Here is a 20,252-nt window from a genome sequence, read left to right as displayed (position 1 = left end):
ATATTACGAACTTTATTGTCAAGCAACCAAATTTAAGTTGAACATGCCATTGAGGTAAACCACTAAACTTCTATGCTATGACAAACACATCATTTAGTGTATAATTAGTCAGTTGATGCTACAAATTTATGAAATTCTAAAGGAACAGGCAATGAAACAAGGACTTCTTATCTTATAACTATTAATACTGATCAAAATCCACATAACATTGTTATAAAAAACATTTTTTTTAGATTAAATCAACTTTACATGAAATACCTCTTGTTAGTAATTTCCGGTGTTTTTTGTAAGCCAATGGACGTCTTTCAAATATTTGCTGGTATATTTCATTCTTTTTATTCTGAATAATAAGAAAGATTAGTCTAGCGAAAAAGGCGGGACAAAATAAAGTATTTTCACATGATGTTAAGACGACTATGTCAAAATAATATATAAAGTGCAAAATTTCCTATCGATCATGTGCAAAATCTTGTTCGATCACTTCATCAGGTGTTATATATCAATGTAAATTTTAGTCATTTTAGTAAACTTGGATAATTTCCAATGAAAAATTTCGTCACCAGGGCTTTCGTCTGCTTTATTCTTTCGATAAAAGTAACATACGAACCATCAAAAGCAGCTGAAGCCCGTGTTATCTATTTTTTAGTTATACCAAAAATATTTTCCTTCATGTAACGTAAATAAAAATAAAAATCTCTGAAATATTATTTGAAAGTATATGCGTACATGTCAAATAGTTCCTTTACAAGAACCGTTATTGACATCATTGAAATATGATTTGCGTCGCTCTAGGCAGATGAATGAACAACTTCCTGTTTCTCTGTGTATGTAAAAATATACGCTATTAGATAAACAGAGGTAAGTGTTTAATTTATTATATTCTTTATTTATTTAATATAATAATAACTGAATTGAAGCTTTTCATTTTTGCATTCGTATCCATGTTTCATGTGAATATGTTGATACAAAATAACATGCGAACTAATGTTCTGGAGTTTAGTAAAGTTAGAGTTGATTTTCCTCTAATGTTCTGGAGTAAAGTTAGAGTTGATTTTCCTCTAATGTTCTGGAGTAAAGTTAGAGTTGATTTTCCTCTAATGTTCTGGAGTTTAGTAAAGTTAGAGTTGATTTTCCTCTAATGTTCTGGAGTAAAGTTAGAGTTGATTTTCCTCTAATGTTCTGGAGAAAAGTTAGAGTTGATTTTCCTCTAATGTTCTGGAGTAGAGTTAGAGTTGATTTTCCTCTAATGTTCTGGAGTAAAGTTAGAGTTGAATTTCCTCTAATTATGGACATATTTTAAAATTGGAACCACTATAGTCGGAAACATTTCATGTTTTTCTAATCTTTTTGTATTTTTAGTTTAATTTTGTCTTTCTTGCAGTTTCGGACAGTTTTAAACTATGGGAACCAAAGGGAATATTAAATGTTGTGCGGCAGTGTTCCATTTTCTGATATTTGTAAGTATATCTTATGAGATTGGATTGTTGATTTCACTGAATTTTTTTGTTTAGTATTAACTTCTTTTGACGTTCCTTAAAACTTAACGAAGAAAAAAAGGGACAAAACAGTTGCTGGTAAATAAACTAATATGTTCTGTTTTGCTATCTTATTCCTGTCTGTTTTCAAATAATATATAAAAAAAAAATAAGAAGATGAGGAGATTAAAACCACCACGTAGAGTCTAAATGACAAGGTATAAGCAATTACAGCTCTTTAACAATGAGCAAAATCCCGGGCTATTAAAGGCCCCGACTTGACAAAATGTAAAAACAATTTAAAGGAGAAACACAACGGCCTGTTTATGAAAAATCAAAACCAGCAAATAACAAACAAGATAACATTTCTATCACTTATTTCATTGATCATATTTTATGAATGTAAGAATAGTTTTATTCCATAATAATATGAATTCCATTTAGATCGCTGGTGTATCTAGTTTGTCTATGGGAATATATATCATAGCCTCCGACTATGGAGCACACCAATTGTCTGCTGTCCTAGGTGATGAACTGTATCACGTAGCTGCCTACATAGCTATTGCTGGAGGAACCGCCATTGCCATTATTTCACTCTGTGGTGTCTGTGGATCACTGAAAGAAAAGAAATGTGTCTTGGTCATTGTAAGTTAAAAGTTATTGGCGTGGAACAGGGGAGAGGCTGTAGATATAGGAAGATGTGGTGTGAGTGCCAATGAGACAACTCTCCATCCAAATAACAATTTAAAAAAAGTAAACCATTATAGGTCAATGTACGGCCTTCAACACGGAGCCTTGGCTCAAACCGAACAACAAGCTATAAAGGGTCCCAAAATTACTAGTGTAAAACCATTCAAACGGGAAAACCAACGGTCTAATCTATATAAAATTAAAAAAAACGAGAAACGAGAAACACGTATAAATTACATAAACAAACGACAATTACTGTACATCAGATTCCTGACTTAGGACAGGTGCAAACATTTGCAGCGGGATTAAACGTTTTAATGGATCCAAACTGTGACTGTTTTTTTAAGTCTAAATAATTTAATTGGTATCATACTTTTATAGCATTAAATTGAAGCAACACACACAGTAGTTAGTCATGACTTTCTTAAGAAACTTAACTTAAGTGATGTATACAACTAAAGATTGTCGACTATCGCACGCATGTTCTACAAGAACGAAATGTGTAACGACATTGTAAGCAGCCAAAAAGGCTACTAGTACCAGTCTACAAATATATTACTTCAGACGCGTTTCTTCTATATAAGATTCACAAGGGGAGCTCAGAAAACAAAACAGTAAGACAGTCAAATTAATGACGTAGTTAAAGAGGACTGAAAACCAAAATTCACAAATTTCCTAAACTCTGGTTAAAGCAAAAAAAGGGAATAAAGATCAAACAAATTGGAGAGGTGGTACGATTGTCAACTATCTAATTATCAATTATAAACCGTTTATACATACTAATATTATTATTATTGTTACCATATACGTCAGGAAAGAAAGCGAACAGCTGCAGATACCCCAAAGGGGTATCTACAACAACTAAATACCAGACTTCCAGTGTGGTCCATTAAAGACACCGCAAGACAAAATGTATAAAGTCATAATTGTAAAAGCTGTTTTCATTTGATTTGTTTCATTTACAGCCAATTTCAATGAATATGTAGCTAAAGGTAATATCTCTGGTTAGCTTGCTAGCTAGCTCAACCGTGAAGTCATTGTTAGGTAAGGTATACTATCCTCATTTTGAAGTAGCCTTCCAGACAAATAGATTGGTTATTTGTCTAGTCTACTTTTAAAAGGAGGATAGTTTACCTAACCTAGATCAGCTAGCAAGCAAGCTAACCAAAGATATTACTTTAAGCTACATACTCAATGAAATCGACTGTAAAATATAGATATTTTTTTTTCAGTACACAGTTCTCATGGCTATCATTCTCGTAATATTACTAGTCACAGCAATCCTCTTGTTCGTTTTCGTTGGACAGGTATGTTTCACTAAGATTTTAATACATTCGTTTGAATTCGTTTCTCTTATATGTTCTTTGGACAGGTAAAGATTTGATTAAGTTTTAACCCTTTCCATATACATTCTCTATGGTGCCCTTAGGCACATTAGATATATATATGTATACATTGTTGTCGGCGTTTTGCATTTGCGCCGATCTGCATTTCATTTGCGCCGATTTTTTCTTTCATTTGCGCCGATTTTTTTTTTCATTTGCGCCGATATTTTTACAGGTAAATTACAGGTGAATAGATATAAGAAGATGTGGTATGAGTGTCAATGAGAGAACTCTCCATCCAAGTCATGTTATTTTTCATTTATCATTATAGACCTCTTCCATTAGCCACTTGTACAAATTTAATGAATCACCATGGGGAGGTGGAAGAAGGCCTACAAGATACATCTCCAGACTTTTTCCTTGACCGTACCCATAGTTTTTTAGCTTCCGTGTCTTTCGGACATCTGCCACATGATTATGCCCGTTCTGTGTTTTGACAATAGAATCCGTGGTGACTCTGGCTTTACACGATTTTATGATACATTTGTCCATCGTGTTACAACGAAGTTCCAGAACAATATGAATCAAAATTAACACAAATGAACCAGATTTTACCAATGGTATTATATAGTATAGTACATGTACAAGTATTAACGTACCTGTAAATCTAATTAGGAGCAAATATAAAATCGGCGCAAATGAAAAAATGAAATCGGCGCAAATGAAAGAATGAATATTTTCTAAATCGGCGTAAATGTCATACGTTGTATTATGAAAAATGATGTAAACAATTAAATGAAACAGAGATGGCGATTGTAGACTTTATAGTTTCCCCCCTTGGTGATTGATAAATATAAATGGCATTAAGATATTAATAAAACGTGAAGAAGAAAAAATAGAGATCAGTACACATAAAAGTCTATTTCAGATGTCTGGTAAAATTCAGAAATCTATGAAGATTGCTTTAGTTAACAAATATGGTGTGAATTTGGATCATTCTGAAAATAGAATGGTAACAGAAGTATGGGATCTGATGCAGAAGAACGTAAGTATTATCTCCTGAAAAATGTATATCTTGAGGGGGGAGATAAGGATGTAACTCTTTGAGAGGACAAGCCCAACGATAGAAACATCAAACAAAAGACATAAAAATCAACATCAGCTCCATGCATGTTCATATCCTATTGTTTGAATATTCCTTAATATTCAAACCTATTATCAAGCAATCGTATTATTGCACAACTTTTTGGAATTTTGGGTCCTCAATGCTCTCCAACTTATACTTGTTTGGTTTTTTAAATAGTTTGATCTCACTGATGAGTCTTATGTAGACGAAACGCGCGTCTGGCGTATCAAATTATAAGCCATGTACCTTTGATATCTATTTAAGTTCCCTATTCATCATTGCCAATAAATGTGTCTGTAGTGTTGTTTAAAAGGGAAGACACAGAGCACCTTTGTAATGCTCCAATTTTGAACTTGTAATATTTGATATTTTTATCTTGTTTTAATTTCAAGTTCCCTAAACACTATAAAAATAACGATTGTCTCATTAAATCTTTTACAATCTTTTCCATTAATTTGATCTGACAGTTGGAGTGTTGTGGAGTACATGGAGGAGTCAATTCGACAGATTCGTGGGCGATATACAAAATAAAATCTCAATGGTACAAGCAGGGAAACAACAGTAAGTAAACAGATTGAATTTACATCTACATATGATAAGTATGATGGTGTTAAAAAGGGAAATAAATCCAAAATACTACTGTTACAGCAGCAGCATTACGATATATGCAATGGGAAAACAATCAATATAATTAGTTACATAGTGTGCTGGTGACCTAATACGATAAATCAAGTCTTCAGTACCGTTAGTATCAGGAACCTACTTCCATTGATCTATACAAAAACAAATGCCAACAATAACAATTTGTTAACTTTAAATGTGTTTTAAAAATTTATTTCAATCGTTCATTATCAATTTCATCGTTTGTTGAAACCTTTCAGATTTTTCTTCAACACCGTATTGTTTGTATAAAGGGACATAACACCACTACTAACCGTGTATTGAAATAAGCCCCGCCTACTAACCTTATATGGAATATACGCGGTTGCTTTTAACCAATCATATTCCTAGAAATGTATAGGAGGTACGATAAGTTGTTACACAAGTCAATTATCACCGAAAAAAAAACCTATTCAGTATATCATACAGGTCGTCATAAAGATAACGAGCATTATTCTTGCCTTAACGATTAGACTACTAGTACTAGTATTTGAAATTATAGTTCCCAGTGGCGGATCCAGGGGGGGGGGGGTTCCGGGGGTGCGCACCCCCCCTTTATTTTTGCCGATCAATTAATTTGTATCGGGACATATGTTTTGCACCCCCCCCCCCCCTTTACCCTGGGTTAGCACCCCCCCCCCCCCCTTTCGAAAATTCCTGCATCCGCCCCTGGTTCCAGTTATTTACAATTTAGACATGGTTAGAAGCTTAATACATCCGCATTGTACATTATGATATGATTCAAATTTCTAATAAGACGAATTGCATATTTCATGTATGAAATGTAATTTTTTTACGTATGCAACAATGTCATTAAATATTTGGAAAGACATTCAGTAACAATGACATTAAATCACCAGGGTCTCACGGAGAGATTGTAATTGGCAATACATATTTGAAAGTTCAGAAACTAAATTTTCAGTTACTTATCATTTGCGCCCTGCCTACAGTTTTTTTTTCTTGTAATGGCGATAGAAATGCAATAAGGAAATCATCTAAAACAAACCACTAATTGACAACAAGGAATAAAGGTATATAAATAGCGACACACAATTATGATTAACGTACATCCAACGGACGAGTACCGCATAAAACGGATGAACAAGATATACGGAAAAATTAAAGGCGACAATAATAATACATGTAAATCGCATAAATATTCAAAATGTTTCTGTGTAACTGGTTTTGGTTTGTTCTTCAAAATGCCGCCAAAGGGCAGTGTCTGGCTTGAATAAGAGCTGCTTGATTGTAAAGACGTGCCTTTACTCTAAGATCGATTATGAATAATAAGAATTCATGAACCTAAAGAAATCTGACAAACCAATAATTGGCATTTCTGACGCGAAATTTTTAATTGGCATTTATCCGTTTCAGATCCGTTCATCATCCGTTTTATCCGTTAGAAGTCCGGTAGAAGTCCGTTTCTCATCCGTTCAACATCCGTTTTATCCGTTAAACGTCCGGTAGAAGTCCGTTGGTGAATTTATTTTCAGCCTCGGTCAAACTTTACCGGATAGCACGAACGGACGCCTAACGGATGAAAATAAAAGTTGTCCGTTGACAAAATTGTTATCCGTTGGGAGTCCGTTGATGTACTGACCGAATAAAACGGACGTGTAACGGATGAATAACGGACACACACCGGATATGTAACGTACGAGAAACGGACACGTACCGGACAGAACGGATGTCGAACGTACATCAAACGTACGAGTACCGCATAAAACGGATACCTAACGGAAGCGTACCGGATAAAACGGATGAACAAGATATACGGATAAATCAAAGGCGACAATAATAATACATGTAAATCGCATATATATTCAAAATGTTTCTGTGTAACTGGTTTTGGTTTATTCTTCAAAATTCGCAGAAGGGCAGTGTCTGGCTTGAATAAAAACTGCTTGATTGTGAAGACGTGCTTATATTCTAAGATCGATTATGAATAATAAGAATTCATGAACCTTAAGAAATCTAACATACCAATAATTGGCATTTCTGACGCGAAATTTTCAATTGGCATTTATCCGTTTCAGATCCGTTCATCATCCGTTTTATCCGTTATACGTCCGGTAGAAGTCCGTTTCTCATCCGTTCAACATCCGTTTTATCCGTTAAACGTCCGGTAGAAGTTCGTTGGTGAATTCATCTTCAAGACTTCCAACGGATGTATAACGGACACGTAACGGATACAAAACGGAAACGAAACGGACGCCTAACGGACGTTCAACTGAAATTTTATCCGTTGGACGTCCGTTCAAAGTTTTGAACATGCTCAAAATTTTCCACCGGACAGAACGGACCCCAACGGATAAAACGTACGCTTAACGGACATGCAATTGATATGGACGGACGTCTAACGGATAAGAACGGACGTCTAACGGATAAGAACGGACGTCTAACCGACATGAACGGATTGAAAAAAAATTATCGGTTAGGCGTCCGTTCGAGCTATCCGGTAAGGTGTGACCGAGGCTTTCCAGTACTCCACGGATGTATAACGGACACGTAACGGATACAAAACGGAAACGAAACGGACGAGTACCGTACAAAACGGACGCCTAACGACGTTTAACGGACATTTTATCCGTTGGACGTCCGTTCAAAGTTTTGAACATGCTCAAAATTTTCCACCGGACAGACCAGACGTCGACGGATAAAGGATATGGACGGACGTCTAACGGATAAGAACGGACGTCTAACGGACATGACCGGATTGAAAAAAAGTTATCCGTTAGGCGTCCGTTCGAGCTATCCGATAAGGTGTGACCGAGGATTTACTTTACATTTGATGTGTGACTCACTGTACACAAATCGATAGCCGATGATAACATTTCACTGGTTGTTTGAATCATTGTACACCAATCGATAGCCGATTCTAACTTTTCATTTGATGTGTGAATCATTTTACACCAATAGACAGCCGATGATAACATTTCACTGGTTGATTGGATCATTGTACACAAATCGATAGCCGATGATAACACTTCATTGTTTTATTGAATCATTTTACACCAATCGATAGCCGATGATAACATTTCATTGTTTTCATTGTACACCAATCGGTAGCCGATGATAACACTGCATTGGTTTATTGAATCATTTTACATTAATCGATAGCTGATGCTAACATTTCATTGAATCATTGTACACCAATCGATAGCCGATGATAACATTTTATTGATTTTTTTCCCTTTTTCCATTGTTTACAAATGAACTTATTTTGTTGAAGGGAAAGCCTATGTTCCTGATAGTTGCTGTCGTCACGACGGAGATATAATAACTTGCACTGGTTTAAACGGTACAGAAGGCACCCCAATAGATGGACCTCCAGTAGGTGGAAATGTTAATCCTCATCTTTATCATAAGGTACTGTCACAAAACTATTAAGAATTGTTGTGGAAATACGTCAAAAGTAATATAAGCAGTCTGCATTGTATTTAAAAGGGCATTGTATAAAGACTCTTCCTTCTTGCGGATTCTGCTATTTTCAAAGGTAAAATCTATTAAAGTGTTTATCCATCTTTTACGATGAAAGACATACCTTTTGAAATGTTTTAACCGTATTAATTACTAATTTACAAAACACTCATAGCCGTGAAAATTTGGAAATTTGGAAATGGGGAATGCGCAAAAGAGACAACAACCCGACCATAGAAAAAAAAACAGCAGAAGGTCACCAACAGGTCTTCAATGTAGCTAGAAATTCCCGCACCCGGAGGCGTCCTTCAGCTGGCCCCTAAACAAATATATACTAGTTCAGTGATAATGAACGCCATACTTATTTCCAAATTGTACACAAGAAACTAAAATTAAAATAATACAAGACTAACAAAGGCCAGAGGCTCCTGACTTGGGACAGGCGCAAAAATGCGGCGGGGTTAAACATGTTTGTGAGATCTCAACCCTCCCCCTATACCTCTAGCCAATGTAGAAAAGTAAACGCATAACAATACGCACATTAAAATTCAGTTCAAGAGAAGTCCGAGTCTGATGTCAGAAGATGTAACCAAAGAAAATAAACCAAATGACAATAATACATAAATAACAACAGACTACTAGCAGTTAACTGACATGCCAGCTCCAGACTTCAATTAAACTGACTGAAAGATTATGATTTGTACATTTAATTGTTTTAATACATAATGATTTGTTACTGGTTTTTTTTTTCATTGCAGGGTTGTTATGATGAGCTTGTAAACTATGTCCAGGGACATGTATTAATGATCGGAGGTATTGCTGTTGCATCTATTGTTGTCATTGTAAGTTCATTTCTTCTATATCATTATAAATTAAAATAACATATATCAATGCTAAATTATTTCCAATTTTTATATCATACAACCATACTGTTAACGCCAGTGCATGTTGTTTGGCACTTTATTTCGTATTTATAATAGTATATTTACAGCGATTAAGAAACAAATATAGTCTGTTTTTCTTCTTTTTCAGTTATTTGGACTGATTTTCAGTATGTCTCTGTATAGATCCATACGAGAAGTGGATTCTTACTGAAGCTATTTTGATACACAAGTCGGAACAGTATCACCTTGCTGGTTTGATGTTTCCTTAACACGACAATCTTGATAATATCTTGAGAGTCTGTCTTGATTCGTTCATGATGACTTTTTTATTTTTCGCATTTATAGAGTTATCTGCGTAAATACTTTTTAAAATGAAAAAAAATCACACCCTTGGCTTAAAGACTTCATATCAAGCTGGTACTTGATCATTGTATTTTACTCATTTTGTAAAGACTACCATTTAGCTAAGTATTGTTGGATATTTCATAATATCTGAGAAAAATTGTTCATTATATGTCATTTTAATTTATATTATTCTATTTATTTGTATAAGTTATTGTTTTTGAATAAATGTTATACTATCGAATTTCGTGAAACCTGAAAAGCCGGTGACAAGTCAACCTAATCATCCTTTTAGCTCACCAGGGCCATAAGGGCCCCATGTGAGCTTATAAATACTATCACTTGGCGTCCGTCGTCTGTCGTCGTAAACTATTTAAAAAATCTCCTCTTCTGAAACTACTGGGCCAAATACCTTCAAACTTTAACTAAATGTTCCTTAAGGTATCTTGTCTATAAATTGTATCAAAAACTAAAGCTTTTAGAGCAAATCTGACATGGGGTTAATTTCATCGATTGGTGAAGATCTATCAGCCCTGAAAATTTCGGACGAATCGAACTACCCATTGTTGGGTTGCTGCCACTAAATTGGTAGTTTTAAGGAAATTTTGCAGTTTTTTGTTATTATCTTGAATATGAGTATAGATAAATATAAACTGTAAACAGCAATAATGTTCAGCAAAGTAAGATCTACAACAAAAATATTAGACCATAATTGTCAATTGACCCCTTAAGGAGTTATTGCCCTTTAAAGACAATTTTATCCAATTTGTTCATCAAGTTTGCTAACATTTAAAAATCTTCTCCTCTGCAACTACTGGGCCAATTACCTTCAAACTTTAACTAAATGTTCCTTATGGTATCTTGTTTATAAATTGTATCCGAAGTTTTGATCCATTGACAAACATGGCCACCATGGCTAAAAATAGAACATAAGAGTCAAATGCAGTTTTTGGCTTATATCTCAAAAACTAAACTTGCTTTTAAACTGACATTGGATAAAATTGTTCAATTGGTCAAGATCTATCGGCCCTGAAATTATCAGACGAATCGAACAACGTATTGTTGGATTGCTGCCACCGAATTTGTAGTTTAAACATAATTTTGCAGTTTTTTTTTTTGTCTCACTTGACAGAGTCAAAAAGCGAAACATAGGTATGCTGTTTCCGGCCTCGACGGCGTCAACAATGTATTTGTTTGTGATTATGTCTAGTTTATGGTGAACCACTAGTGGTAAGTCAAAGATATTAGGTATGCAGTTGTATAAGTGTTGGCACATCTCATTACCATGGAAATAATTTGACCCCGCCCCCTCAGTTATGGTCTATTGACTTTGAAACTTTTGCTTAGTTTTCATGTATTAGTTTGTGATTATGTCAGTTTATGGCCATTGGGGAACCACTAGTGGTAAGTTAATGATATTTGGTATATGTAGTTGTATAAGCATCATCATATCTCATTGGTCAAGATCTATGAGACGAAATTATCAGACGAATCGAACTACCCATTGTTGGGTTGCTGCCACCACATTGGTAGTTGTCAACTCCTTAAGGAGTCATTGCCTTTTAAAGACAATTTTACACAATTCGTTCATCAAGTTTGCTAACATTTAAAAATCTTCTCTGAAATACAGGTGAGCGATTGAGGCTCTTCTTGGGAGCCTCTTGTATTTCATTGACCTTGGACATAAATTATTAATCCGGTGGGTTAACGGTGTATTATCCCTTTTTAAATAGACAGTCAGGTGTTTTTTTCATTCCCTTCTGACCAGTGTAAATGAGAAGAGGATATTAATATTCTTTAATCCGTTATAACAGCTTCACTTCCGTAAACATTTGATTAAGACAGTAGATGACACTATATAATATTACACCAAGATGTCCTTAGACAAGTATGATGTATTAATATATATACTATCTGTTACTTTTCTGGCCAATTTCTGTAAATAATTCTGTCTGGAACAACGATACGTTTTACGCCTGACAAAGGAAAACAGATTGCAGAAAGATTGGATAAATGTATTGTCTTTCATACGACTTTTTCTGATGGTATCGGGTGCCGTTTCCCGTACAAATGTCGATTCATATACAGTATCACTTTAATAAAGATGACAAGCCTTTGATTTGTAATGGCTAGCTTTGATCAAGAAAAGCTTTAGTCTGCTGTACGTCAAACTTATAGTTCAATTCCTTTATGGGCTTGATAATGAAATAACAAACGAACAAATATAATTTGATCAGAGTATGATAGATAAGTATTTATCGTATCGTTTCTCTAAGGATGCTGAAAAAATATAATTATGCATATTAACTTAAAATTGGTAGCTTTATATGTCACGAAAGACATTGGGAATGTTATTTGAAGTTATAAAAGAAGTTCATTTGATGAGAAGGGACAAAGCATGTATTATTTTGATAAGCTATATACGAACAGAGTTATTTCAGGGTCAGTGAAAAATATCCACGTTAAAAATGATAAAATTTCGATTTTGATAATGCAGTTATGGTGCCGAATGGCTTATTTGTAGAAAAGTGTATAATCCCGTCATAATGTTGATTTCTGTGTCATTTGGTCTCTTTAGAGTTGAATCATTGGAAATAATACAATATCTTTTTATATCTATATTATCTAGGTGTATGAAAAAGAAATGTGAATAAACGTCTTCCGTAAAATGATAATTACAGACATGAAGACTTATCTCGAAGTATTATAATCCGCATGTTTAAGTCCATTTCTGTGGGAGAATTATAGTGCAATCCTCCTCCCCCTTTAGTCGCTCTCCCTTTTCAACCATCTTTATGTGAAATAACAATTCATGGTCTCGGACTTTTAAATCATCAAAAACTATGTCAGGCACATTAATGTGTGCAGGATCTGAACCTATTCATTACAGAACTACCTGCGTAGGAGACTGAAAATAATAAGTTAAAGTAACACAAAGAATGAAAGAGAGCAGTAAAAAAATATAGGTAAATTCAAATAAAACAAAGAAGAAAACACGTTTTGTGATATCTGTTTTGATAATTACTTATTTAAAATAAAACATCTTCAAGGATCGCTTAACATTGCTATTTCATAGTTACCAACATGAAGCATGCTACCATATGTAATATACAATAACTTATTACACTAATACATATTAAGAACAAGATCAACATATTTTAAAGACTGACAAAATCGCTAAACTACTAATGTAAGAAGGTCAATATGTTAACCGGAATGAAATGTGAAGGCTGCATCTACTTTTGTGTATTAAATAACTTGATGTTCAAATAAATGCAGTTATTACAACCATTCTGCATTTGACGGAATTTACTTAACCAAAGACTCGATTCATCTAAACATCAGACAGAAATATCTACAAACTTTTCAGAGAAAATAGCCAATGACATTAGATATATTTTTGCAACGAACAGTTTCTTAATTCCGAGAGTGCATAGATGGAATAATTTTTGTGCATGAAAGAAAACTAACAATGAAGTTGTCAAAATAAAAAATACAGAGAATGGCTCAAAGTTGCTTGGAGAGGAAAATATCATCTTTTGGAATAGGCTTTGGTCTTGAAAATAAAATTGATAACGATATGAATGTCTGTTGATAATGACGGATTAGATCGGAAATCTGCTAAAAGCTGATTTTTGGAAACGTTTCCGTAATTTATAATTTCAATTCATCTTTGTATGATGTCCGAGTTCCGTAAATAGACAAAGAATATATAGTGTAAAAGTCAATGAATTAATTTTGTAAGAGAGTTTTATCTTTGACTAAAGTTGAACATACACTTTTTTAGTTTTACGCAATATATAGAAAAAAAGATTACAGTCTTACTAAAGCATGCTTTTATGACATTAATTGATTATTTGATTCTATTCAAGAAAACTTTTTTTATTAACATCCCTTCTAAAACACACCAGAGAACACCATGATAGAAAAGGAAAAAAAGACAAATTTAAACATTACATTCACTGCCATACTGATGATTAACATTTTATAACTCAAAACGACACAAAAGAAACGGGTAGAAACTTAATGCCATAAGTATGTGAAAGAAATTTGATTGTCGTAGAGGCTTGATCTATTGACAATGTTTGAGTAAATAGAGCTTTTACTTTTAATATGAAAATCTATTTAAAATCCACCATAAAGTGGTTTCGTTTATGAGTTGTTTGTTTTTGTCGTGTTCCTATTCGGAAGAGTACCAGTAGGGCGAGAGTAGTAAGTGTTGCAAGTCCCATTTTTGATTCCTCAGAGCGATGAAGTTTTCAAAAATTTAATGCGCCTAAAAATAAGTTTAATGCATGATTGTTTGTGTGTGAACTTGACAGACATTGGATTTGACATAAAAGTATTTGTATGGTATCATAGCTATTTGAAGGATATTAGTTGACTAGCTACGAAAATGGGATCGTTAAAGACAACCGCAGCAATATGTGTGCTTGGAAAATAAATATTACATATCAGAGAACAATTGAAGGTCTTTACACATCATTCTAATATGACGTGCTTCTTTCGCTTTGTGAACAAATCCATGCTCTAAATCCAATAAAATATATTTGCACATGCATATATTGAATTCTTCAGAATAATTAATCTTATCAAATTATCATGCACTTAATATTTTTCCTTAATTTTAAAACACTTTCAAACTCTTAAATGCTGCACATGATGTTACTCAATCATTTATTATGACTGTAATGTGTTGCATTCCGAAATTGACATATTTGACCTAGATACGACAACCGTTCATGCTGGCTGTTCAAACTGCTCCCTCTGAAAAATCACAGTGCCAGCCGTTTGCTTCTTTACAAACAAAAAATGAAGTTCATGGAAGAGCCTACACAAACGTTTTTACACTTATACTTATCGGACATAGAAATTACCTTAAATGTCCTATTCAGAATCGAAATAACTGATGCAAGCTATACCTTTATTGTAGTTTTAACATGGATAGGCATTATATTTGTGTTATTTTAGCCCTCACTTTCGCTCGGGCAATCAAATATTTCTTAAATGTTATAAATTATTGATAAGAAGCTACTTTCGGTTTACTCAAAGTTACTTTTGGCGTCCACGCAAATGTTTCTTCATATTGATTCAATATATGAATGTTTCTATATATATTTTTGCCTTTGATAAGAGAGATAATTTTCACTTCCGGTTTATAAATGTCACTTCCGGTCTCAGATGATAGCTTTATTAACCGTTGAAAACTGGAGTTGATTAAACCAAATTGGTACCGTTGTTTTATGAACAATTACAAAGTTCCAATGGCTGTAAAAAATAACAATTTCATGGAAGTAGCGGGTGCACAATTTCAATCTTTCTGTGAAGTTTCAAGGGATTTAGGTCGAAAACTTTAGATTGAAGCGATTACTCATTTCCCCTAACCCAACTTCCCGCACATTCCGATTGCCCGATATCAATAACTTTAAACAGGGTTTACACTTCCTGCAACCAGACCAAAGATATTTTTCTACTTATACCAGTTGTATTCATTGGTTTGAAAACGCCAATGACTTTTCGATAGAAGGCAATTTCAACTTAACAAAACAAAATATGGATATTGAAAATATAAAGTCATTTCATTGTCCATCAGCACAAATTAAATCCGTCAAATGTTCGTCAAATATATGCTGATGTATTCACTGTTCAACCTTTCCGTCTACTACAGTCACTTGTCCTTTACTACGGAAGTATATTTTGTTGTCTGATCTATCTTCGGCGATTGAATATTTTTCTGGTACGCTCGACATTTACAATTACGTTCAATAATTGACTTTTGGTATAAATGCCATCCTTGGTGATGTAAGTTCTTGATACTGTATGCTTAAACAGATCAAACTCAATCAGATGTTAATTAAGATGTATTTTGAAATTGATCAATACATTGTTAAGTTGCTGTAAACAGGCTGAGATAGAATTCATTTCAAAAAAGTCTGTCACGAGTTGTCCCTGTAAAACTGAAGCTAACGAAACATAAAAACTGTTTTCAGTTAGATTTTATTGAAGATGGCGCTTTTCTATTTTCTATGTTAATTTCTCCCATAAACCGACTTCTTGCTTTTATTGTTTTTATGTCGTGCAATACTGTTGTCGAGAATGAATCGGGTCAGTAAAAGTCACTGTATAAGAGGTTTGATAATAATTAAAACATTGGAGCATAGGTAGTTTTAAAACAAACATAAAAAGCAATAAATATATTTAATGCCTGGCGTTAATAGACCTTACTTCAACTTGTGCAACTAATTATTTCTAGAGCAGAAATGTCAAACAGTAACTAAGCACTTACAAACAAGTGTGAATAAGTAAAACCTACAGGGAAACATAGGTATTTGGTTGTGGCAAATTAATCACCAATCGAGTGCATCCCAAACAATTAAGAATTCGAGGTGGTTCTCTAATGATCGGTCGTCATAGATTCACACCAGTGTTTTGTTTATCTCATCATTTTATTCTTTAATTACAAGACCTTCATTCAACGGTGCAATGCATCTATGGAATGAGAGATTTTGAATGTAAGCTATCATTTAGTTTTGGTTGGAATCGCACGCTGACATATTACATACATTTTTTTTACATTCACATAAAAACTATACAACTTCAAAATGAATCAAACATTTTCAACATGAAAATCAAGTACAATGCAAATGAACCTCGTGATTATATTTTTACGCATATAAATTAAAAGTGTTTTTATACAGAGCGGCGTAAAACTAGTTAGATGCTCTATAGAAAGGTTTTATGATCGGATGAAATAATGCACAACGATCTTTCTGTATCATTTTAACACTTTCGGGAATTTAACATTATATATCCATATCTGTTTTTGTAGCGGAATTGCATTGTGTATCTCTTAAACTTTATATAGATTTGTCAAAGACATTTCTAACCCATCTTTTTTTAGATCATGTTCTCAATTCCGTAAAAACTGACTGTCTCGTCCTCCTATTTGGACAAATTTAAACAACAAGTAAAGATTACAGTGTATACAGTAAGAAAATTTTAAGTGGATTAGATGGGGTGGAGCGAACAAACCATAGTTTTATTTTGTAAATTTCGTGACAATATACAAAATTAAACTAACTTGGCCATATTTTGTTCTTCTGTTTTCGGATCTATTTTCTTAAGGAGACGATTGTTAGTGGTTCGGGTGGCGTAGGGAAATGTCTTGGGTTTTTCATTTCCTGTTATCTTGTCATCCGCTGACGCGGAGAAAACATGTTGGCCCATATTTTAAAGTAAGAACTGTGAAAAACCATATCTCGGGTAGTTTTCTAGACATTCAAGCGATGTAAGAAACAGAGCAGTGCTATGCTTTCACAGTGTTTACAGACGCACTTTAAAAAAAGATCAAGCTCTTCGTTGTCTAGAGATGTTAACATTTCGATTTATAGGACTTTACTGATAAATTAACAAATCAAATCATTATTATTTTGTTTTCAAAGTACCCTTTGATAAACATGGTCTCCAATAAAATAAACTTCTAATATATTCACATTTCGTTCTACTCATAAAGTATATATCGAACCTGTATCTAATCTAACAATTGTTAAATGACCACAAAATTGTTAATCGCTTTTTTACACGAATGAAAGAGAGGTTGAGGATAAACATTTGAATGAGACGTCAACCCAACGCTAAAATAAACAATAAAAGACTTGATAAGCAGACTCAAATCTGCTATCCTTCCTATATTGAATATTACTGTTACCATTTGGAGTCTTAATGATAGCATTTCAAAGGAGGAGAAATAATTAAGCCGTACTTTCATAAATTTCGATTTCACAGCGGTTGTTTATAGTATGTGCCTATGATGATTGATGCGACAGATCGTCAATATCTAAGCAATGTCGCAGTAATGACTCCTCTACCCAAGGATATAGATTACCAGAATGTTTCTTAATTAGTCTTATGCTCAAAACCTTTTATGTTACATTCATGGTCATAAATGTAAAATTGATCTTTTCCACTGTTTTAGACAGACTTTACATTTCTATTTAATATGGATCCATCATAGAGATAGATAGATCCAGAATAGACAAACAAGCTATTTATCTTTTTTCAATTCCCATTTCAATTTAGTTACCAATACTATATCTGTCTTTTGGAATTTTGTTTATATTCATATCATGTCAGCACAGTCAGACTGGTCTTATGAAAAGGGGTGATAGTCGCAGGTAGTACGAAAAGTTTGAAGCACAGAGAGCTCCATTAAAAGACTGTGTTAAAGTCATAGGATTTTTGAAGTAATTTTTGCGTCGTTCGTATTTACCTTTCGGATCAATTTTCGATTTTTAACACGGTCACCGCCTCTACTTTTTCGTGTAAACGTCTAAATTAACAGTATTATTTGTATATAAATCCAATAATTAGAAGACTGACTAAATAGTTTATACAATAAAAGTCGTGTTTACTTTACGACCCATCCGTTATTGCAAAGATATGGAATGTAACATCTATAATATTATACACTTGCATTACAATCTGACAGATGCTACCAATAATTGCGCGTGCGGTAGCCTGCATGCGTCCACCTAAATGTCAAACAATTCATAATATCTGTTAAATTACTGGATTATTCTTGAGCAAAAGCAACAGATATCTTTACTTATATTATTGAATATCAATAATGTAAAATATGTTATAGGACTAATCTACGTTCATTCTATCAAATGTCGGGTTATCTGCCCATGGGAATACGACACCTGGTTATTGTTATGATAGTACGAAAGGTGCAATTCTGAATAAGTTTATATAGATTTCGTAACTTGAAATATGGAATACAATTTTTACAGTTTTTGATTACATAAGAAATTAAATACTTGAGAAATTCGTCAGGATAAATGACACAATATTGAAGATGTGAAAACTTCTGTGGTCATTATGGTTAAAATTATATTTGGAATTAAATTCTGTATATTCTTTAAATAATGGGCGCAAAGGAGGATCCAGAGGAATTTGAGGAGGAAATTCAGCCTGATATGGATTCCCAGGTGAGTGGAAAATGTTTAAACAATCAAATTCATTCTTAACTTTTTTCTTTTCTTTATTGCCACAATTGAAAATTTTTTTTTTTTTATATTTCTATTCTCTGAATTTACCCTTTCCACTTATCGTACCGATTCCTAAAGATCCTGAAAAAGGGTAAATTGAATATTCAAAGTCACACCATTTATTTGTAAAGTTTGTAATTTAATTTTTAATTGCATCAGTTTTCCAATAGCTTTTGCACTTCATGTTTAAATTAAAATTAATTATTCATTCATTTATTAGTTTTCAATATTTGTCGCAATTTATGACAACTAAGCATAATTGTTCATGCTTGATCATTATATACATATACCTCATAATCTCTTATTTATATTTATGTTCTGTATATGTTGTGTACAAGTTGTAATGTTGTACAAATTATAATTTGTACAGATTTTTTGTACAATTTATCAGTGTTTTTATATGACCTGCTGAACACAAATGGATGATGCAAGCACACAGTCTTTTGCTTCGCATATTTCTGTCATATTTTCACAACTTCATGATACAGTCTAAAAAAATGAAATTAGAATTTAAACCATTCAGTTATCCTCATTTCCAGTTTGAAGACAAGGAGAATAGCACTAAATGTTAGGTTGACTAATATTTTGAATTTAAAACATTCCACTGGTACATTTTATAAGATACACCTGTATCACCTGTTGCAAGAAGGAAGGTGTCAAAAAACTTATAACAAATTATAATTTGTACAAACTTACATCTTGTACACAACATATATACTCAATTCTATTTTCATAAGTTTTGAAAATTCTTTGTTCTGACTTTATTTTTTACAAAACAAGAGATATTTGACATACATTACATACATATCATGTATTTAATATGCCAAAAGAGAAAAAATACCCCAGGAAGTGTTTCATTATTAAGATGTATTGTTTGCACGATGAATACAAGTACAAATAACTAACCAAGGTGCATGTACATGAATACAATATATTTAGCATGTATATATAGAACTAGCACAAAGAAGGTTTCTTATTAACAGAATAGACATTTACTTTACCTATTAAGAAAAGACAGAGATTTACCTATTATGTTAACATAAATATTTAAACACGTTTCCTTTATAATGTTAAGAATTGTAACTATATAATGTATAGAATATAATGTGTTAGTAAAACATCTGTCTCAGATTGAGTTCTGACCGAGAATGGACATCGAAATCGTCCGAAATAATGTTAAGAATAGTTTACTATATAATGTGTCGCCTTATTATATGTTTTAGTAAAATATCTGTCTCAGATGAGTTCTGACAGAGAATGGACGCCAAACTCGTCCGAAA

At 33.3% G+C, this 20,252-nt stretch overlaps 2 protein-coding genes and 1 long non-coding RNA gene across 5 annotated transcripts in view; 2 read left to right on the top strand and 1 right to left on the bottom strand.

Annotated features, from left to right (window-relative positions):
- The first annotated feature begins 509 nt into the window (after positions 1 to 509).
- On the top strand, positions 510 to 10,163 carry LOC139526542 (CD151 antigen-like). 2 transcript variants are annotated; one of them, XM_071321703.1, is made up of 9 exons: positions 510 to 858; positions 1,382 to 1,457; positions 1,920 to 2,120; positions 3,398 to 3,472; positions 4,419 to 4,535; positions 5,084 to 5,177; positions 8,509 to 8,645; positions 9,455 to 9,538; positions 9,729 to 10,163. In XM_071321703.1, the coding sequence occupies exons 2-9, from the start codon at positions 1,401 to 1,403 to the stop codon at positions 9,789 to 9,791; spliced, it is 828 nt and encodes a 275-aa protein (XP_071177804.1). In that variant the 5' UTR covers positions 510 to 858; positions 1,382 to 1,400; the 3' UTR covers positions 9,792 to 10,163. The 2 variants fall into 2 exon arrangements, with proteins under 2 accessions (XP_071177804.1, XP_071177811.1); XM_071321710.1 differs by lacking the exon at positions 510 to 858 and having other exon boundaries at positions 1,317 to 1,457; positions 9,729 to 9,918.
- LOC139526556 (uncharacterized) overlaps positions 856 to 20,252 on the bottom strand; it is a 93,661-nt gene continuing 74,264 nt past the window's right edge. The window contains exon 4 of the long non-coding RNA XR_011665160.1: positions 856 to 2,090. This is a non-coding gene — a long non-coding RNA (uncharacterized lncRNA). The remainder of the gene's footprint in view (positions 2,091 to 20,252) is intronic.
- Positions 18,390 to 20,252, top strand: part of LOC139526463 (tetraspanin-18-like) — a 44,019-nt gene continuing 42,156 nt past the window's right edge. Inside the window, exon 1 of one of the 2 annotated variants that reach the window (XM_071321615.1) lies at positions 18,390 to 18,912. In XM_071321615.1, the coding sequence (XP_071177716.1) occupies positions 18,850 to 18,912 (63 nt within the window). In that variant the 5' untranslated portion in view covers positions 18,390 to 18,849. The remainder of the gene's footprint in view (positions 18,913 to 20,252) is intronic. The other variant, XM_071321638.1, reaches the window with a different exon arrangement.

The sequence above is a fragment of the Mytilus edulis genome, chromosome 1 (assembly GCF_963676685.1).
Source record: "Mytilus edulis chromosome 1, xbMytEdul2.2, whole genome shotgun sequence".
In the NCBI taxonomy this organism is placed as follows: Eukaryota; Metazoa; Mollusca; class Bivalvia; order Mytilida; family Mytilidae; genus Mytilus; species Mytilus edulis.
Note: the sequence above shows the minus strand (reverse complement) of the source record. Positions and strands in the feature narration are given on the sequence as shown.